At 44.2% G+C, this 27,717-nt stretch overlaps 1 protein-coding gene across 2 annotated transcripts in view; it reads left to right on the top strand.

Annotated features, from left to right (window-relative positions):
- Positions 1–16,519: 16,519 nt before the first annotated feature.
- Positions 16,520–27,717, top strand: part of SPAG9 (sperm associated antigen 9) — a 133,709-nt gene continuing 122,511 nt past the window's right edge. The window contains exon 1 of one of the 2 annotated variants that reach the window (XM_058704499.1): positions 16,520–16,987. In XM_058704499.1, coding sequence (XP_058560482.1) covers positions 16,685–16,987 — 303 coding nt within the window. In that variant the 5' untranslated portion in view covers positions 16,520–16,684. The remainder of the gene's footprint in view (positions 16,988–27,717) is intronic. The other variant, XM_058704501.1, reaches the window with a different exon arrangement.

The following is a 27,717-nucleotide window of genomic DNA, read 5'->3' as shown; positions in this document are numbered from 1 at the left end:
CTGGCTATGACTCTATCTCACTCTTGCTCCAGCTCACATGCTTAACTACCACGCTGTGCCATGGGACATCATGTCCTCAGAAATTATACACTTCCCTGGCCCAGTGAGACCACAAGGATTACAATGCAACCCAAATTATATCAGTCATCTCTTTTCTTTCTATTCAACTGTACCGCCTTCCTCTGACTTTCTGCTCTTGACTACGAGCAATGACTCTAATAACATTGATTTCTTTCTCCGTAAGCTCCTCAATCCCATTTATTTTTACATTCTCTTACAACCCTCCTCTTGTTTCCACTTTCTAAACTTAGATATAATAAAGCCTTTAGCAAAGACATGGGCTCTTTGCCTGTAACAGTCTTTCCACTTGCCTTGACCCAGGTCTAGTCTTTCCGACTAAAACTCTCTGGGGGGGAGGATTACATGGCTGAAGAGGCTCCACATTCCGAGCAGCGATTTCACATTAGTCTCCCTCTTGCTTTCTTGTAGTTTGATTCCCCAGGTCCCCTAGTGGGAGTCTTTGACATGGGCCTGGTGTCTTTTGTCAATGACCATGACACTGGGACTGGTTCGATTTGTCTCCCCAGTCTCTCCAGATTGCGGTTGAATGTCACATGATCTGTAATTCCTCTGATACTATGATTGGAGTGCCTTTTGTATTTGTCGGGATAGGCTACCGTGTGCTACAGCCGAAAATCAATCACAAGGCTCAGTGGTTTAATGCCTTGGTCCATCAGACTTGTATAAAAAACCGCAATGGACTGGGTGACTGCTAAACAACAAACAACTTCATTTCTCACAGTTTTGGAGACCGGGAAGTCCAAGATCATGATGCTGACAGATTCAGCATCAGCAGATTTCCGGTAAGTTTGGTTTAGTTCAGTGCAGTGGACTGAATGTTTACATGTGGTCTGGTGAGAGGCCCCTTCTTCCCTTCCCACTGCAACCTCACGTGGTAAAAGGGGTGAGGGCTCTCTCCGAGGAGGTTTTTTTACACTGGCACTGCTGGGGAGCAAGAATTTCCTGTCCCTTTCAAAAGTCCTTTGAAGGCTGGACAAAGAACGAAATTGACTTGAGACAGATTAAGAGGAGAAAATCAAATTTCATTTCATGCCTACGGGGAATCCACACAGACATGGAAACTCCAAAGACAGTCAGGCTAAATGAGGTATATATGTCAGCCTGAACTCAGGAGAAAGGGGGAGGGGGTCTGGGACTTTGAAGAGTAGGAATGCAATTTATAGGGCTGTAAGAAAAAGAGATGTTTGCTAATTAAATGTTTGCCCTACAGATGAGTCACTCAGATAAAATTTATCTCTGCTTCTAATCATTATTCTGGGAAAGACCCCCAATTTTAGAATTTTTTTTTCTTTTAGATTCTTCCATGTAGTTAAGGGAAGGGCAAAAAGTTTCTCTTGAGCCTGCAGGCTCTCAATATTGCCTTCAGCTCAGAAAAAGATTCATGCTAAAATGGTCCACCTTGGGGTGGCCCCTGTACCACTAATCCCATTCATGAGGGGCCCACCCTCAGGCCTGATCACCTCCCAAAGGGTCCACCTCCTATTTTTTTTTTTTTTTATGTTTATTTATTCTTGACAGAGACAGAGACAGCAGGAGTGGGGAAGGGGCAAGGGAAAGAGGGAGAGAGAAAATCCCAAGCAGGCTCAGCACTGCCAGCACAGAGCCCGACACCGGGCTCGAACCCAAGAAACAGTGAGATCATGACCTGAGCTGAAACCAAGAGTAGGATGCTTAACCAACTGAGCCACCAAGGAACGCCCCCCAACATTTTTTTAATGTTTATTTTTGAGAGAGACAGAGACAGAGCACAAGTGGGGGAGGGGCAGAGAGAGAGGGAGACACAGAATCTGATGCAGGCTCTAGGCTCTGAGCTGTCAGCACAGAGCCTGATGCGGGGCTGGAACCCACAAACCACGAGATTGTGACCTGAGCTGAGGTGCAGCAAACGCTTCACCGACTGAGCCACCCAGGCGCCCCTAGGCTCCACCTCCTAATCCCATCACCTGGGGGGGTTAAGATTTCACTATATGAATTTTGGAGGAAACATGGATTCCATTGCCTTGAACAAAACCAAACTTACCCAAAATCTGCAGGGCTAGCACCTCTGCAGTTAGATGCCCCTCTTCTAGGGATTCTGAGAACCTGTTTTTTTTCCAATCTGTCATCTCAATACAAAGCCTATACGCAGCACAAGAGGGCAGAGATAGCTAGGTGGGGGGTGTCTTACAGTAGCTCTTAAACGGTTGGCTTAGGAGTCGAGCACCTGACTTTGGCTCAAGTCATGATCTCGCCGTTCATGAGTTCTGCTGTCAGTGCAGAGCCCGCTTCTCTCTCCCTCTCTCTCTGCCCCTCGTCTGGCCTGTGTTCTCTCTCTCTCTCTCAATCTCTCTCTCTCTCTCAAACATAAATAAACACTAAAGAAAAAAAAAGAACAAAAAGAAAGTGGTTGCCTTGGCCTGGAGGTCACTGCTCCTTCCGACCCATTCACCAGAACTAGTCGATTGGCCCTATAACTCTAAAGCCCCTAGAAAATACGGAGGACCACACAGCATTCTGTGGGCAGGAAATGTCTCTGCCTTCTTCTCATTCCTGTATCCTACACTGTAATCCCGTCTCTTCTTTTCCCAGTGTGGTCCCAGCCATCAGCCTGTACCTTGAACTTTAACCTTTGACCTCTAGCTCCACAAATTATAGTTTATTCCAGTTCTTGTTCTTTGGAGTATTTTAATTCCTGCCAAGTGACCCTGCCTCTGCCCTTTCCCTGGCATATGCCTCGTGATCGGAATGTTTTCTCCTTCATCCCCATGTCTCATTTTGCATCTAGTCATTTTCCAGGAGCCACACCTCCGAGAGTGGTCTGGAAAGACCCCCCCCCCCAAACTGTCTAAAATCAAAACTGAAGTTATTGGGGTGCTTGGCTGACTCAGTCGGTTGAGCATTGGACTTTGGCTCAGGTCATGATCTCACGGTTCATGGGTTCAAGCCCCACAGCGGGCTTTATGCTGACACTGCAGAGCCTGTTTTGGATTCTCTGTCTCCCTCTCTCTCTGCTCCTCCCCCACTTGCACGCACACTCTCTCTCTCCCTCTCAAAAATAAGTAAATAAACATTTAAGAAATCTCTACACCCAACATGGGGCTCAAACTTACAACCCTGAGATGGAGACCCTGTGATCAAGAGTCCCATGCTCTTTCAAATGAGTCAGCCAGGCATCCCAACATGTTTGTGATTATACCAAACATATCTTAGCAAACAAACAAACAAACAAACAAACAAATAAACAACCGTAGTGACCATAACCTTGCAAACAAATTCTTTTAAACGGATGTATCACTGAGAAAAAAAACACATAAAGTGAATGACTTAGTCATTTATATTTTAGTAAGAATTAGCTTGGGGAGCCTTTTTTTTTTTTTTTAACAGCTGCTTGGGATCACTGAAGGTTGGATACAGAAGGAGGTGTAGGCAGCTGGTGGGTATCTGTGAAGTACTGTGGTATATGACTTTGGGTAGCCCATGGCAGCATGCAGTCACTGGGCCTTGGGGAATGGAGGGCCAATGAGAGTAGAATATTCGAATTTTAAAAGTAGTGGAAAAAGGGAAATGGTGGACTCCAAAAGCAAATTTTGCCAACCTAATAATTTTTTTAAGTTTATCTATTTCAGGTATGCTCAGTTGGTTGAGCATACGATTTCAGCTCAGGTCACAATCTCTGGGTTCGTGAGTTCAAGCCCCGTGATAGGCTCTGGGCTGACCACTCAGAGCCTGGAGTCTACTTCAGATTCTGTGTCTTCCTCTCTCTCTGCCCCTCCCTTGCTAGTGCTCTGTCTGTCTCTGTCTCTCTCTCTCGCTCTCTCAAAAATAAATAAACATTAAAAAAAAATAAAATTTATTTATTTTGAGAAAGAGAGAAGAATGAGCAAGGGAGGGGCAGAGGGAGACAAAGGCTCCCAAGCAGGCTCTGTGCTGTCAGCACAGAGCCCAATGCAGGGCTCGGACTGGTAAACCATGAGATCATGACCTGTGCTGAGGTTGGAAGCTTAACTAACTGAGCCACCCAGGTGCCCCGTGCCAGCCTAATTATTTTATTTTATTTTATTTTATTTTATTTTATTTTATTTATTTTATTTTATTGTTTAAAACAACAGACTCTTAAAAAAATTTTTTTTGATGTTTATTTACTTTTGAGAGAGACAGAGCAACAGAGTGCGAGAGGGGGAGGGGCAGAGAAAGAGGGAGACGCAGAAGCCGAAGCAGGCTCCAGGCTCTGAGCTGTCAGCACAGAGCCTGACGCGGGGCTTGAACTCACGAAACACGAGATCATGACCTGAGCCCAAGTTGGATGTTTAACCGACTGAGCCATCCAGGTGCCCTGTGCCAGACTAATAATTTTAACATCACACATATAGTGAACAGGATCTTGAAACTCACCCATTCCAGCTCCCTTCTTGTTTCCCTTGACCATATTGAAGGAGGACCCTGGCTGCCTCCATTTTGACTTCAAACTTTCTTGGGTTCTTCTTTCCAGCTTGTCTCTTGGCTCAGGCAGAAGACCCTGAAGGCAAAGCATCCCCTGATGGGAACCAAAACTCCTCCTCGAACAAGGAGGACGGCCCCAATCAGCAAGACCCAATTTGTGAATGACTCCAAGATCCATTTGACATTCACTTATAGCCCTGAGCATCAGCTCCAGCATCCCTGATACGTGCTGCCCACACTAGGCTTGAAGAGCCCCAGTGCTGGCGACTCCGCTATTTCTCAAGATTCCCCCTAACCATTGTTTTAAAGATTTATTTATTTATTTATTTATTTAATCTCTACACCCAATGTGGGGCTTGAACTCACAACCCTGAGATCAAGATTCATGTGCTAGGGGCACCTGGGTGGCTCAGCGGGGTAAGCATCCGACTTTGGCTCACGTCATGATCTCACCATTCGTGAATTCTAGCCCCGCGTCGGGTTCTGTGCTGACAGCTCAGAGCCTGGAGCCTGCTTCAGATTCTGTATCTCTCTTTCTCTGACCCTCCCCTGCTCACGTTCTGTCTCTCTCACTCTCTCCAAAATGAATAAACTTTAAACAAAGTAAAAATCAAAAAAAATTCGAAAAGTCACATGCTCTACTGACTGAGCCAAGCCAGGGACCCCCACTCCCACGCCATTTTTGGACAACTTCTATTGACTCAAAAAAAATTTCTTTTTTGTTTTAAATTCCAACTTTAAAAAAAAGTAAAAAAATAAATTTCAGCTTTATTGAGATTTAAAAAAAAAGGTGTTTTTTTTTTAAATTAAAGGTTTTTTCTTAGAAAAAAATGCACTTCCTCACAGGTTTGTTTATAATCCTACCTCTAGTCCTCCCATAGAGGACATGCTATTTGAAGGAATCTCCTCAAAAGCTGTCTTCAGTAGGGTAATCAGGTTTAGTTACTTCGAGCATCCTTCTAGTGGTCAGTTTGTTTTTTTTTTTAATGCTTATTTTTGAGAGAGAGAGAGAGAGCGAGTAGGGGAGGGGCAGAGAGAGGGAGAGAAAGAATCCCAAGCAGGATCTGAGCCGGCAGCCTGAAGTGGGGCTCAAACCCACAAACCATGTGATCACGACCTCAGCCCGCAGTCAAGAGTTGGAGGCTTACCCCACTGAGCCCCCCAGGTGCCCCTTGTGTCCAGGTTTTAAGTTCCAACTCCAACCGTGCCACTTGTCCCCTGGACATACGTGGCCTCTGTAGTTTTCAATGGATATAATCCCATAGAAATCCTTCCAAGAGAATGGAGACACTGCTATAGACATACAGGGTGTGATTTTGACACAGGACTTGTCACAAGAAGAGATGCCCATAGGAGATGGAACTGAACTTGGCTCCTTGCTAATAATTCAACAGGAATTAAAAAAAAAAAAAAATAACAGGAATTAATAATGTAGCTCGCTTTTACCGAGTACTTCTGGGCCAGCCGCCATTCAAAAACGCTTTGTGTGCATTATCTCAGTGAACCTTCACTACAGCCCTGTGGGATGGGGACTCTTATTCTCAACCTCATTTTACAGAAGAGGAAACTGAGGTGCAGAGAGTAACTTGTCTAAGACAGCCACAGCTGGTGTGTAGCACATTTCAGACCCCAGCAACGAATTCCAGACCGCTCGGCCTCTCTCAGTCACTGGGGTTCGTGGCTTTGTGCGTGGCCAAGATTTTGAATTTTAGCATTGTTACAAAGCAGTAAAGAATATGTTCCTCTCAGTCTTGATTTCTGCTAATCTGATAGTAAATAATATTATTCCCTTATAGCAACATTTACACAGCAGTAGAATGGGACATAGGTCCTCTTCTTCCAGACTTATGAGCTTGTATCCAATGTACCGTATCATTTGGCTTCTGACTTTAGAATTTGAAAAAAACAGAGGTCGAACGTGACATTGAACCGGGTCCAGAGTTCCGGATACTAAGTCCAATGCAGTCAGAAGCTGACACGTGACCATGGGTGATCCCTCAGTTGTAAAAGGAGGGCATTGGATTCCACCCTGCGCTAGCTAAGGGATCTCCTAATGCTCAGATCTCACGTCCAAAAGAGTAACTCTCTGCGGGGGGGGGGGGGGGGGGCGGTTTCCCGGGAACTGCGGCAGAAGGAAAGAGCAAACATGTATCTTGAAAAAGGCCGACTCTCCGGTGCCCCTTGAGTCACACACAACAAATTGAAATGAACAAATGAGTATCTGTTCCCTGCTTCTGATGTGTGAGACTGTCAGTTGGCAATGGTTACTATGCTTAGGTTTTTCACTGGCTCTGTTGCCCCTACTAAAAATAAGCTGCCAGTGTTGAGGTTGAGTCATTTTCATACATGAATATGTGGAGGAAAAAAGTGACAAAGGTCATAGAGGCTCTGTGTACGATGATTTCCCTTCTGACCAGATACCACACCTTGTTCCCAACACCCAGCCCCCCTTTTTTGTTTTACTTCAGATAAGCCATATGCCTCAAATAGAAAAAATATTTGACCATATGTTATTATGTTTTAGATTGTGCATATCCTGTTCTCTGCTTGTGGATTGGCCTTGTCCTTATTTTTTAGCTTTTCTGAAGAATAGAGGTTGATATTAACAGCATTTGTAACTGAACTTTATAGTTTGCACAGTGATTGCATATGCATATATACATATGCATGGTTTCTTTGGAATAGTCAGCCATGCCTCTGGTGATGTGGCAATCTGACGATGGGTTCCCGGCATTCTTTAGGGGTGGTAAAGTCTTATCAGGACAGGGTCCATCCCAGGCAATTTGTAAAGTAACGTTGTCTTGTTTTAAGGGAATCTTTATATTTTATTATTTTTTAGAATATATATATATATATGTTTTAAGTTTTGTTTTTGTTTGTTTTTGTTTTGAAGTAGAGAGAGTGATTTGGGAGGGACAGAGAGACGGGGAGAGAGAAAGAATCCCAAGCAGGCTCCACATTGTCAGCATGGAGCCAGATGAAGGGCTCAAACTCAGGAACCCCAAGATCATGACCTGAGCTGAAATCAAGAGTCAGATGCTCAACCAACGGAGCCACCCACATGCCCACTTAATATATTTTGTAATGTTATTTATTTACTTTGGAGGGAGAGGGGCAAAGAGAGAGGAAGAAAGGGAATCCCAGGCAGGGTGCACTAATGTCTCAGAGCCCAAAGCAGGGCTCAACCTCATGAACTGCAAGATCATGACTCAGGTGGAAACCAAGAGTCACTCAAGTACTGAGCCACCCAGGTGCCTCCCCTTATCATCTTTCTTTGTGATCCAGTACAGAAGGTCTTCAAATAAAAGTGTCCAAAGCAAACATTTTATTTTAAAAAGCAAACTTCCTCCCTGAATTAGCTCTCTTGATTGGGGGTATCACCATCTACTCATTTGCCCAAGCCAGAAACCCATGAGTCCCTTTCTGTCACCTTCTAAATCCAGCAAGTTCTGTCCATTGGTTCTCTCACATATTTTGCACACCCATAACCACTGCCATTACCTTAACATGGGGATGGGGAGGCAGGGAGGGAGATTAGACAGATAGTGATGGAATGCTAAGAGAAATATCTGAGATCAGTTGAAGCATATACACCAAGACGTTAAGCTGGCAAACCAGACAACATTTTTGTCCCCTACCCACAGTATTCTGCTTCCCCCTCAACATATCAGTAGCTTCACCTGCAGAGCTCCCAAGATGGAAAAAAAATACTTTTATTTATTTTTTTTTACATTTATTTATTTTTGAGAGAGAGACAGAGTGTGAGCAGGGGACAGGCAGAGAGAGAGGGAGACACAGAATGTGAAGCACGCTCCAGGCTCTGAGCTGTCAGCACAGAGCCCTATCTATGTGGGGCTCGAACTCACAAACAGTGAGATCATGACCTAAGCCGAAGTCGGACGCTTAACGGCTGAGCCACCCAGGCGCTCCGAGAAAAAATACTTTTAATCACTGCTAAGACTTAACCAGGAGTTGAGATAGAAAAAGAACATAGGGGAAAAGTCCTCACTATTCGGACTAGAAGATTGGTAGGACGGAGGGAAGGAAAACAGGTGTGAAGAAAATAAAACTATCAGATGTAGAATCCACATTTTTCGAAGTCCACGTTTTGTCCCAGGGAGTAAGAGGTGTGTCGAATAAACGAACGTACCACTGACGACTCCACCCTCCTCTCCTCTGGGGCTCAGGAAGATGCTACCCTGAAGACCACCTATAGCAACCTGGAGAACAAGCGCATCAAGTTGCCTGTGCTGCGTGGTTAGGTCCTGGGAGGCCTAGCTTTGCAAGCTAGGCTTAGCTTTGCAAGCCTAGCCTGGGAACTTGGTGGCGGAAGTGGATGGTAGGCAGCAGGTGGCTCTGAGGTGAGGGCTGCAGGGAAGGCTGCCATCACAGCCAGACTTCAGAGACATCTCACATAACATCGGAGTCAAAAGAGGCCAGATGAGACCGGGAGTGATACATGGGGGGGTGGGGAGGGAGGCCTGAGTTGCAGTAGTTCAAAACTTCAACTTTAAAGGCCAGCTGAGTATCTAGAGACCAGAAAAGCAAGGAATATCACTTTCTTGAGACCAGCAAGAGACGAGAAGACTGAGAGCAAAGGTCCCTGTGTGGATTCCGAATCCCTGAGCACTTCCTCCAAATAATATACACAAATGAATTGGCATTTAGAAATTGGCCCATCAAGTGGGCCAAAGACACGCTTCTCCCTCGTACTCTAAGGACTCCTAAGGGGACGACCGGGCAGGGGAGGAGTTAGCTAAAAGTCTCTGTATTCTTGTGCAAGGTTGACCACACACGCTTAGGTCCTAAAGGGACTGTTTCAATAATCCCTTTAGACCAAGCTTTCATTTGACCTAGGTCTGTTCTGTGAGTGAGGTCTCAGGAAGTAGGTCAGCTTAGGTTCAGACAAGACAAATCATTTTTTCTCTGCTTATCTGAATCTGTGAGTTAACCTCTTAGTCAAATCTCTGTCAGATTATTTTCCCCTTGGTAAAATCCTCCAGGATACCTTCACCTAAATAACCTCCAGAGAGAACTTTCTTCCCTCTTTACCATCACCATACCTTGTACATATTTAGATTGCACTAAGCACGTGGTTTATGCTTCCCAGGCCTGCCTCCCTCACTAGACTGCTCATCTTTTTTTTTTTTTTTAAATTTTTTTAATGTTTATTTATTTTTGAGAGACAGAGTGTGAGTGGGGGAGGGGCAGAGAGACAGAGAGAAGGACACAGAATCTGAAGAGGCTCCAGGCTCTGAGCTGTCAGCACAGAGCCCGACGAGGGGCTCGAACTCACAAGCCGTGAGATCATGACCTGAGCCGAAGTCAGACGCTTAACCGACTGAGCCACCCAGGCGCCCCTAGGCTGCTCATCTTAAGGGAAAGTACCATGCCTGATTTATCTTTAAAAAAAAATATTTTTATTTTATTTTATTATTATTTTTTAATGTTTATTTACTTTTGAGAGAGACAGAGACAGAATGCAAGTGGGTTTAGGGGCAGAGAGAGAGGGAGACACAGATCTTGAAGCAAGATCCAGGCTCTGAGCTGTCAGCACAGAGCCGGATGCCGGGCTCGAACTCACAAGCCACGAGATCATTACCCGAGCTGAAGTTGGCCACCCAACCAACTGAGCCACCCATGTGCCCCCCCCAAAATTTTTATTTTAAAGAGAGAGAGTGCAAGTGGGGGAGAGGGATAGAGGGAGAGAGAGAATCTCAGGCAGACTCCATGCTGAGCACAGAGCCTGATAACAGGGCTTAATCCCACGACCCTGAGATCATGACCTGAGCCAAAATCAAGAGTTGGACTGAGCCACCCAAACAACTGAGCCACCCAGGCACTCCTGGGTGTAGGTATTTATCTTAATCTTGGCCTAGAACCTTCACCCTGGGTCTAGCACAGGACCCAGCATTTACTAACAAATGTTGGCTGAATTGCACTGAGTTCTCAAAGATGGTGAATTTCAAGAGTGTTGTTCACTGAGAACTTCCTCCAAATAATATACACAAATGAATTGGCGTTTAGAAAACATAATTTCTTCTCATCTCCATTCCTTTCCTTAGCATGCCTGTTAATAAGTGTGTCAAAATTAATTTCTCAACCAAAATGAATTTGCAGTGTAATCCCCAATGAAATCTTTTAAACACTTTTGGAAATGGGCTTTGGGTTTGTCTGATGTTTCCTAAAATTCTAATCTATTTCTTTCTCATCTATTTACTTAGGAGACTCAAGTGAGGAAGTGGGGGTAGAGTGGGGACCAAAATTCAGGTTTCTTGCAGCAAGTCTCACTGGATGCTTACTTACTCCAGAGAAAACAAGTCCCCTTGTACATACTGGACTCCTCTCCCCAAGGACATTGAAGATGTCCTGGATCGCCCTATAGATTGCCAAATGTTAACCATATGATGTCTGGAAGATGGGATTGTATGGGTGATTTTAATTTTCTTCTCTGTGCTTTTTTGCACTGAGCACATTTTCTATAGTGAGTATGCATCTGTCTGTAATTGGGGGGAAATCCAACCCACTATTTAAAAAATTTATCTTTTAGGGGCATCTGGGTGGCTCAATTTGTTAAGCGTCTAACTCCTGATTTTGGCTCAGGTTATAATCTCACGGTTCATGAGTTTGAGCAGTGCATCAGGCTCCACACATAGAGTGCAAAGCCTGCTTGGAATTCTCTCTCTCCCTGCCCCTCCTCCCTAGCTCACTTGCACTTTCAAAATAAAGAAATGAACTTAAAAAAAAAAAAAAAAAAAAAAAAAAAAATATATATATATATATATATATATATATATATATATATATATCTTTTATTCCCAGAATGAACTTCAGTTCTATGTGTAAAAAACATACAGAGGTAGGTGATGGGCCTTTTCTTTCATTTAACCCAAGTCAGAAGGAAGTGGAGAAAAAAACTGACCTGAACACAAATATGACCAATACACCTTGGACCCATTAAAAAGAGCCTTAGATACTGGGATTCTTGCTTCAACCGTATGTTCAGCCTCTTCATTTTATTTTTATTTTGTTAAAGTAAGCTCTAGGCCCACTGTGGGGCTTGAACTCAGGACCTCAAGATCAAGAATCAAGCGCTCCACCACCTGAACCAGACAGGTGCCCCACAGTCTGCTCATTTTAGCAGCAGTTTCTGCTAGTCTAAAGTTCCAAGTATGTGTGTGTGTGTGTGTGCGCGCGCGAGTGCACGCGGAGTAGGGGGGCAGTGTTAAGGGGAATAGCTCTTGCCTAGAGGCCTTCTTGCAACTAGAAGCTGGACAGATTTACACATTTTAAAAAAATGTTTATTTATTTTTGAAGGAGAGAGAGACAGAGTGTGAGTGGGGGAGGGGCAGAGAGAGACACACACACACACATACACAGAATCCGAAGCAGGCTCCAGGCTCTAAGCTGTCCGCACAGAGCCCGACGCGGGGCTCCAACTCACAAACCACGAGATCGTGACCTGAGCCGAAGTTGGAGGCTCAACCGACTGAGCCACCCAGGCACCCCCAGATTTATGCATCTTATTCTGACACAAAGACTTTTGAACTCCTCTGAAACTTTTTAAGAGAATTCCACAGCTAGACTGTCTCACCAAGAATATTCAGGTTTGTGCTCTAGTTTGTGATCACTCGTCATTTCACACAGCCATAGGTGGAGGGCCTTGGGCACTGGGAGTCCTCGTTTCTCTTCTTCTTTCAGTGACCCTCTCTCCACCTGTGAGCAAATGTAGTTTGTGAAACTGGAGAACTTGATTCACACAGAAATAACTGTAGAATTTCCAGAAGGCTAGACAAACAACAGGACTAGTGATTTCAGTCTCCCAGTGATGATAGTTATTGTGCTTAGGAAGAAACACCTCCCTTCCTGCCCCCATCAACTCCTCCCCTCTGCTTGCCCACACTAGTGTCCTCACTATTTTTGTAAGGCCAAAGAATCTCTTAAAATGGGATTTCCTTCCTTTTAGGAATCAAGAGTAAACATTGGCTCTAAAGTTCACAGCGTGACCTGTTTTCCTGAATGACTCTTAGTCTTAAACAATAATCTCAGCCCTAGTGGGTGCTGGAGATTTATCCAGGTGGTTTACAAAAGGAGGTAGGATCACTGTCTACGCAATTAGGTGTTGACTGATGGGACTAAATCTCAAGGCCCTTGCTCCTGTCTTTCACTCCCACTTACACATGAGGATAGGATTGTAGAATTGCAAGAAATCTTTACGGATTCTGTAACACACCTCGTCATTATGCAGATGAAGCTGAGGCTGGTAGTTCTTACTGCAGCGAATGGCACCCAGTAGGTACTCAGTAACTACAGGCTTTTTTTTGTTTTTGGCCTCAGTTGTTCAAGTCCATACCAGTCCATACTAGAACTGGAAGTTTCTCCATGTAAACGCCATTTTCCTTCTGCTCTATCATATTGTTATGTGCTTCTATTGAGTTTACTATAAAGCCATTATCTTCATCAATTTTATTTAACAGCTTTACTGAGATATAATTCATATACCCCACAATTCACCTTTTTATTTGTTTTTATTTTTTTTTAATGTTTATATATTTTTGAGAGAGGGAGCACAAGCAGGGGCGGGGGGCAGAGAGAGAGGGGGACAGAGGATCCCCTCTGTCAGGGGCTTGAACTCATGAACCGTGAGATCATAACCTAAGCCACAGTTGGATGCCTTACTGACTGAGCTACCCAAGCACCTCACAATTCACTTAAAAAATTTTTATGTTTATTTATTTTTGAGAGAGAGAGAGAGAGAGAGAGAGAGACAGTGCATAAGCGGGGGAAGGGGACGGGGGGAGCAGAGAGAGACAGAAACACAGAATCCCAAGCAGGCTCCAGTCTCTGACTGTCAGCACAGAGCCTGATGCAGGGCTCGAACTCGTGAACCATGAGATCATGACCTGAGCCGAAGTCGGACACTCAACCGACTGAGCCACCCAGGCGCCCCCCACAATTCACCTTTTACAATTCAGGGGTACCTGGGTGGCTCAGTCAGTTGAGTGTCTGACTTTGGCTCAGGTCATGATCTCATGGTTCATGAGTTTGACCCCCTCATGGGGCTCGCTGCTGTTAGCATGGAGCTTGCTTCAGATCCTCTGCCCCCTCTCTCTAGGCCCTTCCCTTGCTTGTGCTATCTCAAAAATAAATAAACACTAAAAATAATAATAATAAAGTGTACAATTCAATGGCTTTTAGTATACTCGGAGTCATGTACAATCAATTTTAGAGCATTTTCATTACCCTCAAAAGAAACCCCATACTCATTAGCATCACTCGTTTTCCCTCATTCCCCCACCCAGCCCAAAGCAACCACTGATCTTTCATATGTGGTCCTTTGTAACTGGTTTCTTCTACTTAGAAAAATATTTTCAAGGTCCATCTCTGTGTAACATGTACTTTCTTTTTATTGACGAATGATAAATATTCCAAGATAGACATAGACCATTTATATCTATTCAACATTTGATGTATATTTGGCTGGATTTTATTTTAAACAAATATGGCCTTTGAGAGCTAGCAGAAGCTTAAAATCAAGATATAAACATATCTCATATCTTCCTTTTTAAAGTTTATTTATTTATTTTAAGAGAGAGAAAGTGTGTGTGTTGCATACATGCAAGCGGCTGGGAGGGGTGCAAGGAAAAGGAGAGAGAGAATCCAAGTAGGCTCCTCTGTGCTGTCTGCGAGAGCCTGACACAAGGCTCCACCCCATGGACTGTGAGATCATGACTTGAGCTGAAATCAAGAGTTGAATCAAGAGTTGGACACTTAATCCACTGAGCCACCTAGGCGCCCCTCTCATATCTTTCTTCTTTGAATTCTTTATATCTATCTATCTATCTATCTATCTATCTAGAGAGAGAATGTTAGCAGGGGAGGGGCAGCGAGGGGAGAGACAGAATCCCAAGCAGGCTCTGTTATGATAGCCAATTTGGGCTCCTACTCAGGAACCATGAGATCATGACCCGAGTCAAAATCAAGAGTCGGTGGCTTTACTGTCAGAGCCACCCCGGTGTCCCCTTTTTAAAATTCTTATTTTAGAGAGATTGTGGGCACGCGAGTGGGGGAGAGGGGCAGAGGGAGAGAATCTTGAGCACAGAGCCCAACAGGGGCTCAATCCCCAGACCCTGGGATCATGACCTGAGTCGAAATCAAGAGCCTGATGCTCAACTGACTGAGCCACCCAGACGCCTTTATAACTCATATCTTTCTTCTTTCAACATTCTTTCAACGTTCTTTCTATGTTGAATTTATGCCTAAAGGAGCATACTTATGAAAACTTTATTATAAACTCATATGTAAAAACCAACACTTCCCCCCTAAATTTTCTTTTTTCCTTGTCTTTCTTTAGTAATCTCCATGCCCAAGGTGGGGCTGGAACTCATGAGCCACTGGGAGATCAAGAGTAGCACGCTCTAACAACTAAGCTAGCCAGGCACGCCTCCACTAAATTTTTTGATGTGTATGATAATATTGTGGAAAGACAAAGTACAGCTTTGCCCTAGCTTTTCCTGCTCCTCTGACTCCCAGGAAAATAAGGATATGTATATTTATATGTATGTATATAAATACCTAGTTGACAGCCCCCAGGAGGGGAAAAAAGAAAATATCGGGAGCAAGACTCTTGACACAGTCATATACACTAACAATATAAGGGTGGATGTGGGGTGAGGTGAGAAAGGGGGGCAGTATAGACTGCTATAAGGCTTAGTATTTTCTTTTTCGTCCTTCTGAGTTTACAGGTTGGCCTTCGTCCAACTTCCATATCGTTTTTGTGGGTCTCCAGGTGGGTCCAGATTGGAAGACGTTGGGGGACTAGTTCAAACCTGGTAGGAAGAACTTGAAGTTGTAAACAAGTCAAGGGTATTTATGATCACGGGAGTGGCCTATTCCTCCCCCTAAACCTTCGTTTATCCAAGTCCTGCCTTTTCTTCCCTATGCTTAGAAGAGACCGGACGCAATACGCCTTGAGTCACCTGCCGCGGAGGAAAGGAATTTTTGGGAGTGTCTCCCGCCTCCTCTAGGGAGGGCAAAGAAGACCGGAAGGCGATCTTTGACTCAGCCCGCCGGAGGCTTGGGTGTTGTGTCATTCCCCACACGTGATGCTCTCCCAGGCGGCGGAGATCTCCCGTATCAGGGGACTTATTCACCCCAGTCTCCACCCCTTTCCTCCTGGACTCCCTAACCCCTCCCTTCCCCGCTTTGCCCCTCTTCAAGACTAGAAGAAAGTAGGCTGGCTGGAGCCAGGAAATACCACTCTCCCAAGTTGGACGGGAGAAGCCCCGAAACTCAGTGTTTGGGAAAGTGCGAGATGTGGCGTTGCAGTTGTATCCTTCTCCAGAATGCTTTGCACTTCCTCTGTTTCAGGCTATCCTTACTCTCGTTATCCCCAAATAGTTGTATCGAGACCACCTTATCACTCAGGGAGACCTCGCTTTAGTAAGGTTGCTGTTCCTCTCCCTCAGTTTCCCAGTTTTCTCTGAGCCTGAGATTCTTAACCAGAACTGGTTTGAGCCCCACATCAGCCTCCTTCCCGTTCTAGCTGCGTGACCTTGAGTGAACCACAACTTTTCCGGGCCTACTTTCCTTGTCTGTGAGACGAACGTCTACCGCACCACGCCTGGTGTGAGGAACAAATGAGAAAGCCCTTTGTGAGCTTAAAAAGGCAGTAGAAATGTTAGCTATGTTAATTCTGGACTGCTAGTCACTCTTCCAGAACCCCTCCCTTTCCTTTGGGACCCGCCCAGCAAATCCCGCCGGGGGCTGACAGTTCTCGCCACCCTCCTCCCGCGGCCTTTCCCATTGGCGAACGCGCCCGCCGCGCGGCGCCCAGTGGTGACGCCACGGCGCCCCCTCCGCCGGCGCACGATGACGCATGGCCCCGCCCCCGGCCGCGCCTGGCCTCCCGCGGGGCCCCGCCCATCGGGCCGACGCGGCGCGGGTCCCGCCCCGCAGGTGACGTGTGGCGCGCGCGGCCCGGCCGCCCCGGCAGTTGGTGCAGCGGCCGTTGGGCTGAGTGCGCTCACCCCACCCCTCCCCTCCTCGGGCCCGGGCCCCCCACCCCGCCGGGCGCAGCCCCAGCCCCAGCCCTAGCCCCAGCCCTAGCCCCAGCCGGGCCCGTCCCGTGCGGGCCCGTGCCGCCTCCTCAGCCGGCGACGCCCCGGGCCGCCCGCCCGCCACCATGGAGCTGGAGGACGGTGTGGTGTACCAGGAGGAGCCCGGCGGCTCCGGGGCCGTGATGTCGGAGCGGGTGTCCGGCCTGGCCGGCTCCATCTACCGCGAGTTCGAGCGGCTCATCGGGCGCTACGACGAGGAGGTGGTCAAGGAGCTGATGCCACTGGTGGTGGCCGTGCTGGAGAACCTGGACTCGGTGTTCGCGCAGGACCAGGAGCACCAGGTGGAGCTGGAGCTGCTGCGGGACGACAACGAGCAGCTCATCACCCAGTACGAGCGGGAGAAGGCGCTGCGCAAGCACGCCGAGGAGGTGAGGGCCCGCCGGCGGGGAGGGCGGGGGCCGGGCCCGAGGGCAGGCCGGGGGGCCGGGGGTCGCGGCCCGGCCCGGCCCGGGAGGGGGCGCGCCGGGCCTCCTGGAGGCGGGCCCGAGGCCGAAGCCCCCCGGGCCGAGCCCGCGGCCGCGAGGTCCTCAGGACCCCGGCCGGCGTCGGAAGCCGAGGCACGCTAGTGAGTGTCCGGGGGAAGGGAGGGAGGTGAGGAGGCAAGGCCCGGGGAGGAAGCCGCAGCTTGGCCTGAGGGCACCTGAGGTTGACTGAGGGCGATTTTAGTGTGGCTGGCTCTCGCTTGTAGTTTAGGGAAGTTTCCGACCACCGTAGGATAGTCAGATGGCAGTTCAAACTTTTACCATGGTGTGTGTGTGTGCGTGTGTATGTGTGGAAGGGGGGTTGTATTTAAACACTTCTGTCCTGGATATGTAACTTCCGCTGGTTCCAGTACCTTTCCAGGGGGTTGCTGCTTTGGGAAGTTAGAGATCTCCCTCTTTCGGTCAGTTTCTTCTTGACGTCTTAGCCCTGTTGAAAAAGGTTTTATTTTGTTTTATGTGCCTTGGTTGACACTTTGTCAGCCCTTAGATGTTGTAGAGCAACACTCTGTAAATATAGAGAGTGTACAGTTTTATTTTGTTGGTATCTCACACCAAAGCGTTCCTCCGTGTCAGGTGATCACCTTGGACAGTTCCCCGTAAAAACCCTCCCGTTTATTTATAAAGAGGACTGGGGGCGGGGCGGGGTTGAGGAGGTGTAGGCGACTGTGGGCAACCTTGTTCAGACTGCAATTTACAGGTGCCCTTGGCCGGCTGTTAACTCTAGCATCTCTGCAGTGACCTCGGCGCCCTCACCTCGAGTCTGAACCTTTTGGAGCTCTGGAGTAGCAAGTGATAGGCCTTGGACTTCTTGAGACAGTCAAGGATTTAAGCTTTCAGGCTGTGCTGGCATTATTTCTCTTGAACTTAACTAATGCAGGGGAAGTGTCCTGTTCATCTTTGTTTGTGAGCATCTAGCACACCTAGCTAAATACCTGGTGATAGAAAGAAGCTAAGTAAGTAATTATTGAACCAACAATATGCTCTCTTTCAAAAATGCTTGAAAAGTTATTAGGATGTGAGATTTTTTCGCAGCTTATTTCCTAGCCCTAATTTAAACTTTTAATTTTGTCACATATACCTTTGTATTAGGTCCAGTAGTTCCTTTTTCTTCTCCTTTAAAAAAAATTGTTTTAAATTTATTTTAGAGAGCACCGGGGGGGGGGGGGGGAGGGAGGGGCAGAGAGAGAGAAGAGAGAGGTGGGGGGCGGGGGGAGGGGAAATCTTAAGTAGGCTCCACACTAGGAGCAGAGCCCAATGCAGGGCTGGATCCCAGGACCCTAAGATCATGACCCTGAGTCAAAATCAGGTCCAACGCTCCACTGACTGAGCCACCCAGGAGCCCCATTTCTTCTCTCTCTTTTTTTCATGTTTATTTATTTTTGAGAGGAGAGAGTGTTGAGTGGGGGAAGGGCAGAGAGAGAGAGGGAGACACAGAATCTGAAGCAGGCTCCAGGCTCTGAGCTGTCAGTGCAGAGTGATGCGGGGCTCGTACTCACAGACTGCGAGATCATGGCCTGAGCCGAAGTCAGACACTTAACTGACTGAGCCACCCAGGCATCCCTCTTCTCTTTTTTTAAAGCTGGACTATAGCAATGATTTTTAGTTCTGATTTTGTGATCCATTTGTCTCAAAGTAATGGCATTGGATTTGCCAAGCAAACTTGATTTTATTTCAAGAGTATTTCCAAGTACATAGGGAGGAAGGAATTGAAAAAAAATCTAAAGATGGGATTGTGGAGCGCCTGGGTGGCTCACTTGGTTAAGTGTCCACTCTTGATTTTGGCTCAGGTCATGATCTCACGGTTCATGAGTTCAAGCCCCACATTGGGCTCTGTGCTGACAGCATGGAGCCTACTTGGGATTCTCGCTCTCTGCCCCTCCTGTGTGTGTTCTCTCACTCTCTCCTCTCTCTCAAAATAAAAAGCAACAACAACAAAAAGATGGGATTGCGATTTCTAGTTTATTAGCACTGTTTATAGAACAGGGGTGTTATACTACCACTGCAGTGGCCTGCTGTGTCTTCATCCTCATGCAGACCCTCCCCAGTATTGGGTAATGGGAGGTACTGGGAAGAGACATATATACACAGGTGAGGAGCAACCCCAGCATGAACCTATCACCTTGGATAAAAGCAATGCTCCCTCCAGTTTTAAACTCCTTTAGGGCTGTGTGAACATGGCAAAAGGCCAGGATCACACGTGCTAAGAAAAACATCTGCCACAGGTTGCAGAATCAGAAAATAAAACTAACTGCCAGGCACTGGACTGTATATTAATTTCATAAGTAAGTGACTTTTTTTTTTTTTTTTTTAATTTGGTCTTGGGAGAGAGAGTGTGTGTGTCATCGAGAGCATAAGCGGGGGAGGGGCAGAGAGCGAGAGAGAATCCCAAACAGACTCCATGCTGTCAGCAAGGAGCCCAACACAGGGCTCTAACCCAGGAACCCTGAGATTTACCTCAACAGAAATCAAGAGTCAGACGCTCAGTCGAGCCACCCAGGTGCCCCAGTAAATGACTTTTAAAAAATGAGTTGTCCGATGACTTTTTTTGTAACTGATACTTTTTCAAACATGTCTGTAAATTCTAATGAAACCTTTGGGCAAAGAGCCATGACCTGAGAATAGAGAGCATTGATGAAATGCTAGATGAGCCAATTCCCAGAACATAAAAACATAAAACCACCTTGTTATCCCTTTTCATGTAAGATGATAAATCAAGATTTACCCAGTCTCCAGAAATTCAATCTTTCTTAGGCCAACATGCAGAAGTGAATTCTGTGTTTAATTTTTTGTGAGTGCTCTGTTTGTGGCCTTTAATATGGAGCCTAAGAGTCTGCTATTACAGCAAAAGTGCCTCCGGGTATTTACAGCAAAAGTATTTGAAAGCCTGGAAATTGTCCATTACTAGAAAGTGTAAAGGAAATTCTGAGCACCTTTGTGGAAATTTAGGAGGGTATATAAATGGTGAGAATGTTTTAGGGGGTGTAAAGCTCTTTAATCTCTTGCTTGCAGGAATTCTCAGCAAGGGATCGGAAATTTAATCTTTATTCTAGTGGTATTACTTAATTTGAATACTTTCTGTCTTTTTCTTTGCTTTTACTTGAATTTTTTTGTGTGTAGTTAGTCTGCTATTTTTGTGAATCTTTAAAAACAACCCAAAGGAGGGGTGTCTGGGTGGCTCAGTTGGTTGACATCCAAGTCTCAATTTTGGTTCAGATCATGATCCCAGAGTAGTGGGATCAAGTCCGAGCTGAGCATGGAACCTGCTTGAGATTCTCTCTCTCCTTTTCTCTCTCTGTCTCTATCTCTCTATTTCTCTCTCCCTCCCTCCCTCCCTCCCTCTTGCTGCCCCTCTCCCCACCTCATGCTCTCGCTCTCAAAAAAAAAAAAAATTAAAAACAACATAAGAAGGGCTGATTTTAGACAAATTTATGATCAGTTTCGAATGCTAATCAAGATATCTATCATCTTATTACTTGCTACTCTCCCCTATGGGCTCTCTGTTCATCTTACATCTTTCTATTTCTTATCTAAGTCCTGTGTGATGCCTTTGCCGATGCTGTTCCCTTGGCCTAGAATGATTTTCTTTTTCTTTTTTTTTAATGTTTATTTTTGAGAGTGAGAGAGAGAGAGAGAGCGAGAGCGAGCAGTGGAGGGGCAGAGAGAGAGGGAGACACAGAATGTGAAGCAGGCTCCAGGCTCTGAGCTGTGAGCACAAAGCCTTGACATGGGCCTTGAACTCATAGACTGTGAGATCATGACTTGAGCCGAAGTCAGATGCTTAACTGACTGAGCCACCCAGGCGCCCCTATGAATAATATATGTAAATCGGTGGTTGTTTTTTTAAGATTTTATTTTTAAGTAATCTCTACCTCCAATGTGGGGCTCAAACTTATGACCCTGAGGTCAAGAGTGGTATGCTCTACTAACTGAGCCAGCCAGGCGCCCCCCAATCAGTGTTTTTGTTTTTGTTTTTGTTTTGTAGTATATATTTTAAGTTTATTTATTTATTTTGAGAGAGAGTGCAAGTGGGGGAGAGGCAGAGAGAGAGGGAGAGAGAATCCATAGCGGGCTCTGCACTGTCAGTGTGGAGCCCCATGTGAGGCTCCAACTTACCAACTGCAAGATCACGAACTGAGCCAAAATCAAGAGTTGGACGCTTGATCGACTAAGCCACTCAGATGCCCCTATTAGTGATTTTTGAAAACAAAAGTTTTTATACAGAGTGATCTGGAGAGAGATGTTATTCTTGGGAAGAATATGTTAGTGTTTTGATGTTTTTGTTTGTGCAAGTTCTGATTCTTTTAAAATAAACATGATTGCTTTGAGTAACTAAAAAAATGGCAATACTTTTCTGATAAGTAGGCAAATGAGTTTAAGAGCCCTTTCCTTAGAAGTTTAGTTCCAAGTGATTCTGTGGGCCTTGTTTCTTATCACCATTATTTTCAAAGTGAGAGTTTATTTAGCATGATTGAATAGAGGGAGACTGCACATAAAAATAAAGGTGCACCCTTTTCAATCCTCCCTTTCCTTCCTGCACTATAGAAGCACATCTGAAGAGAATGAGCTGAGGAGAGAATATCCTTGCCGGGAGGAAGATTTGCATGATGTTATGACTGCTTTTCTGTGGCTTTTTGCTTAAAAAATTGAGGTGATTAAATGATGAGGTGAGGGACACCTGGGTGGCTCAGTCGGTTGAGCGTCCGACTTCGGCTCAGGTCGTGATCTCGCGGTCCGTGAGTTCGAGCCCCGCGTCAGGCTCTGTGCTGACAGCTCAGAGCCTGGAGCCTGTTTCAGATTCTGTGTTTCCCTCTCTCTCTGCCCCTCCCCTGTTCACTCTCTGTCTCTGTCTCAAGAATAAATAAACATTAAAAAAAATAATAATAAAAAATGCTGAGGTGAGAGAGACCACCAAGAATTTTCAAATTAACTTTTCCCCAGTGAATCAGCACTTAAAGCAGAAACAAAATTGATGTTTTATATGAAGACTTTAATCAAATTGTTTTCTTTGGAAGTGTGTGAACATGGGAGTGATAAGATTTTGGGGCAGGAAAGCAGGCATGGACATTCAGTGTTCTTTTTATTGATATAGTTCTCATTCATAAGAAATATTTTATTTTTTAAAATGTTTATTTATTTTTGAGAGAGAAAGATAGAAAAAGAGAGAGAGGTAGAGAGAATCCCAAGCAGGCTCTGTGCGGTTAGTGCAAAGATTGACATGGGGCTCAAACTCACGAACCAGGAGATAGTGACTTGTGCCGAAACCAAGAGCCGGGTGCTTAACTGACTGAGCTACTCAAATGCCTATCATAAAAAATATTTTAATCAAACCTGTTGAAGAAGTTAATTTTTTTTAAAATGTGTTTTTATTTATTTTGAGAGGAGAGAGAGTGGGGCAGTGGCAGAGAGAGAAAGAGAATCCCAAACAGGCTTCTCACTGTCAGCACAGAGCCTGATTCAGGGCTTGATCCCATGAAACATGAGATCATGACCTAAGCAGAAACCAGCAGCTGGACACTTAAGAGGCTAAGCCACCCAGGCACCTTGAAGAAGTTAATTTTGATTTGTTTGCAAGGTAATTTACAATGACGGTTAAGTTCATCTCTTTAATAAACACTTAAAAAGGAAAATTTGATGTCTCTTCACTGAGTTATATGACTTTTTATCAAGGAATAGGAGTGAAGAGTAATTTTGCATACTTATGACTTAAATTTTGTTGATAGTGGCTGCTGAAGACTTAGTTGAAGAACTGAAATTACACGTCTGCCTCAACATTAAGTTTATTTTGTGCCTTTGGTACTGTTGTTATTTAAGTCAGTAATTGTGATGGTTCTTCAGACTTCTAGCCTTAATTCTGTCAACTCTGTTGGCTTAAAGAATTGAACTTTGGAGTGCCTGGGTGGCTCAGTCAGTTGGGCCTCCGACTTCGACTCAGGTCATGATCTCATGGTTCGTGGGTTTGAGCCCCACATGGGGCTCTGTGCTTATAGCTCCGAGCCTGGAGCCTGCCTCTGCTTCTGTGTCTCCCTCTCTCTCCGCCCCTCCCCTGCTCACGCTGTCTCTGTCTCTCAAAAATAAATAAATGTAAAAAAAAAAAAAAAAAAAGTGAACTTTGCTGCTTTATTTCACAAAAGTAGAGCATTAGGAGAGGGTGGCCAAATGTCAGTACAGGAGAGCAAATTGGTGTCCAGGGAGTATCAGCATTTGTCATCTTACATGTTTGAATATACGTGTTATTTATTAGCTTTCAAACTCCTTCTATTTATTTATTTTTTAAATGTTTATTTATTTTGAGAGAGAGAGAGAGAGAGAGAGGGCGAGAGAGAAAATCTGACAGTGCATAGCAACGTGGGGCTTGAACTCACGAACTGCGAGATCATGACCTGAGCCAAAATCAAGCATTGGACCTTAACTGACTGAGCTACCCAGGAGCCCCCATATTTTCATATTTTAAAAAATACTATTGTTGGGGCACCAGGCTAGCTCAGTCGGTAGAGCATGTGACCCTTGATCTCAGAGTTGGGAGTTCAAGCCCCAGTTTGGGCCTAGAGTTTACTTAAAAACAAACAAACAAATTTTTTTTTCTTGAACCATTTGAATAAACTTCATACTGCTCCTAGTCAGTCCCTATTTCGAGACCCTTTCTGAAATGAACAATCTGTTTGTTCTCTAGGTGTGTGTTTGAATGTGGTGGTGTTGGGTTGTTGTCTTTTGAAATGGCAGTCACTTAACCATTGATGGTTATTAACTCTTAAGACAGATCTTATCCTTTTTTTACCTTCAGAGATTTCTGAATGTAGGTATATAAGTGAGATACCATTATGTGTCCTTGCTTTAGGGACATTCACATTTTCATTTGGTTAAAATCACAAAAGAGAGGGCATCTGGCTGGCTCTGTCAGAAGAGTGTGATCTCTGGCTGTGAGTTTGAGCCCCATGTTTGGGTGTAGAGATTACTAAAAGAAACAAAAACTTTTTTATTTTTTTTAAATTTTATTTATTTTTTTAACGTTTATTTATTTTTGAGACAGAGAGAGACAGAGTATGAACGGGGGAGGGTCAGAGAGAGGGAGACACAGAATCTGAAACAGGCTCCAGGCTCTGAGCTGTCAGCACAGAGCCCGACGCGGGGCTTGAACTCACGGACCGCGAGATCATGACCTGAGCCGAAGTCGGCCGCTTAACCGACTGAGCCACCCAGGCGCCCCAACAAAAACTTTTTTAAAACAAACTTCTTTCTTTCTTTTTCTTTCTTTCTTTCTTTCTTTCTTTCTTTCTTTCTTTCTTTCTTTCTTTCTTTCTTTCTTTCTTTCTTTCTTTCTTTCTTTCTTAATTTTTATTTTGAGAGAGAGAGAGAGAGCAAGAGAGACAGTGCACAAGCGGGGGAGCAACAGAAAGGGAGAGAGAGAAAATCCTAAGCAGGCTCCACACTGGCAGCATATGGCCGGATGTGAGAACTCCGAACCTCGAGATCATGACCTGAGCCAAAGTCAATACTTGGACACATAACTGACTGAGCCATCCCGGTGCCCCAACAAAAACTCTAAAATCACAAGAGAGAATATAAAAACGGTAAGGTACCTAGCTAGATCAGGTAGATCTCTAATGAGAGGATGGATTAGTAGAGTAAGGACTGCTCACTAGGTTACTGTGGTATGTGCCATAGCTTGGTGATCCCGTTCTGTGCCTGAGTCTGCTTCCTGTTTCTCAGACTCCTTAGCTTACGGTTCATTACACAGTGCATATTTCAATCATATGGAGACTTTGGTTCCCAGTGGAGATAGTATTAGAATCTAGCCAAAAAATGTGTTTTGTTGGCCAAGTTAATGGCTGAGTTATTTTAAAAATAGTTTTTTGCTGTGTTCAGCACTCATAATGAATACAGCTCTTACCTAAATAAATTACTATTTGGTGGATATCAAATATATCAACATAGACCCAGTTTAATAATATATGTAATGTGTCTATTCAGACAAGCTGGTATTTAAAAGTATGTGCATATAATACTATACATTTTGAGATTTTAGCCAGTGGTATTTATTTATTTATTTTTAGTAATCTCTACACCCAGTGTGGGGCTTGAACTCAGGAACCTGAGATCAAGAATTGTATGCTCTTCCCACTGAGCCAGCCAGGCCATATTTAGTTATTAGGTTGTTTTTTTTTTTTTTTTTTTTTTATAAGTTTATTTATTTTGAGAGAGAGAGACAGAGACAGAGCGAACGAGAGAGAGAGGACGAATGGGGTAGAGGCAGAGAGAGAAAGGGAGAGAGAATTCCAAGCAGGCTCAGTGCTGTCAGTGCAGAGCCTGTCAAGGGGCTCAAACTCGTGCATTGTGAGATTGTGACCTGAGCTGAGATCAAGAGTCGGATGCTTAACCCACTGGGCCACCCAGGCACCCCTAGTTATCTGAATGCAAGACTGTTTTATTCACTTAGGGATTGTAGTATCTAATAGTTTGGCATAATACGTGCCTCCAAAAATTTTGGAACTCAACCATGGGAATTTACATATATATTTTTTAATTCATTTCATTTCATTTAATTTCTTTTGAGAGAGGTAATGAGCGTGAGTTGGGGAGGGGTTAGAGAGAGGTGGGGAGAGAGAATCCCAAGCAGGTCCATGCTAACAGCCTTGGGGGAAGGGGGGCACTTGGCTTCATCCCACAAACTGAGATCATGACCTGAGCTGAAATCAAGATGCTTAACGGACTGAGCCACCCAGGGGCCCTGGGGAATCTACCTATTAATACAATAGAGAAGTTTCCAAGTTGAGGATATAGAGTTATTAGGAACTTTGAAATATTGTTTGCTTTTTTTTTTTTTAAGTCAGTAAACTTTTTCAGTAAATCCTTCCCCCTGGCTTTTTGTTAGGAAGATGTTCAAACATACAGGAAAACTAAAAGTGCATTGATCATCTGTATATACATCACTTAGATTCAGCAGTTGTTGTATTTACCTATATATGTGTATGTGTTGTATGTGTATACATATACGTATATAGATACATACACTCAAAATTTACACACTTTCAAATTGCTGAACATGTCAAAGTAAATTGCAGATGTTCTGACATTTCACCTTGGTTCAGTTAGTGGAGCATGGGACTCCTGATCTCAGGGTGGCTGGTGAGTTCTAGCCCCAAACTAAGCATAGAAACTATTTTAAAAAAATAAAAATAATTAAAAAAAATTAAATATAATTTAAAAAAGAGCATTCTTACCACATAACCACAATATTATTTACACTGAGAACATTTTCTGATATTATCTAATATTCTATTTGAATTAATTTTTAAGAGGATAGTATTATGTCTGTTACAAAGATAAATAAGTTAGTATTTTTATAATGATCTAATGTACTCATCTGGAAAGGAAGAAATAATTGCAGTTTAGATACTTTTCTATAGGGAATTTAAATCTGAGACCTATAAGACTGAAAAGTTGGTTAAGATTTTTTATTTAAAGTTACAGCATAAAAATATGAGGGATTGTTTTTCCCCTTTGAAGCCAAGATACAGAAATTGAGAAACTAACCCTATGTTAAATGTTTTCTCTAGTAACCTTTTTTTAGACTTATAATATATTTTCTAGGATATCTCATCTGACTGCTTACCTGCTTCAGTAGGATTATAGATCCCGAGAATTTTTTATTTGGGACTCTGCTGATTGGATTCCCTGAGATAGGTTGAGATTTTCTGTGATACTGCATTCTGTTATTGTTCTTTAAAATGTATTTTCACTGGCCCTTCCTGAAGTTATTTTTTAAGAGCTGGGAGGAAACTCCCATGATCTTCTGGTTCTTTCCTATCCCATTTCCATAGGTAGATAGAAAGATAAAAAGATACACGGATGATCAGAAAGAAGAAGGACACTTGGGTGGCTCAGTTGAGTGTCTGACTCTTGATTTTGGCTCAGGTCATGATCTCACGGTTCGTGGGATTGACCCTTACACTGGTTGGTCTCTGTGCTGACAACACAGAGCCTGCTTGAAGTTCTCTCTCCCTCTCTCTCTGCTCCTCCCCTGTTCTTCTCTCTCTCTCTTTCTCTCAAATAAATAAACATTTTAAAAAATTTTTTAAAGATGCTTAACAACAAAAAAATAAAAATAAAATTAAAAAAAGAACAAATATTTATTGAGCCAGGCAGTGTTGTAGGCTCTGGGAATATAGCTACAAACAAAACAGACAAGGAAGGTAGCCTGTGCTTTTTTTGGAGTTTATATTATACTAAAGAATAAACAAGCCAGTCACTATAATTATAGATTGTGATAGATGCCACACAGGAAGTAAAAAAAGGTGATGTGATAAAAAGTAAAGAGGCTGGCACTTTAGATGGAACAAACAAGTTTATAGAAAGGTAAGCTGCCCATGCATGAAAGAATCCATCTCATAAGAGTAAGGTTTTAGACCTGAAACTTTAGATGTATATAGTCAGTTTCTCCTACCCTTTCATTTTTCTTGAAAATTCAGAAAAGTAAGCAGCTCTCATAAGTGCATTTCTTCTGTTTTTTTTATTTTTATTTTTTCTCATACTTCTCAGCAACATTTGATTCTTTTGGTCACTTAAGAAATATCATACACTCACACTATATACGATATATATATCGTATATATACATAC

Source organism: Neofelis nebulosa, chromosome 16, assembly GCF_028018385.1.
Source record: "Neofelis nebulosa isolate mNeoNeb1 chromosome 16, mNeoNeb1.pri, whole genome shotgun sequence".
Taxonomy (NCBI): Eukaryota; Metazoa; Chordata; class Mammalia; order Carnivora; family Felidae; genus Neofelis; species Neofelis nebulosa.
Note: the sequence above shows the minus strand (reverse complement) of the source record. Positions and strands in the feature narration are given on the sequence as shown.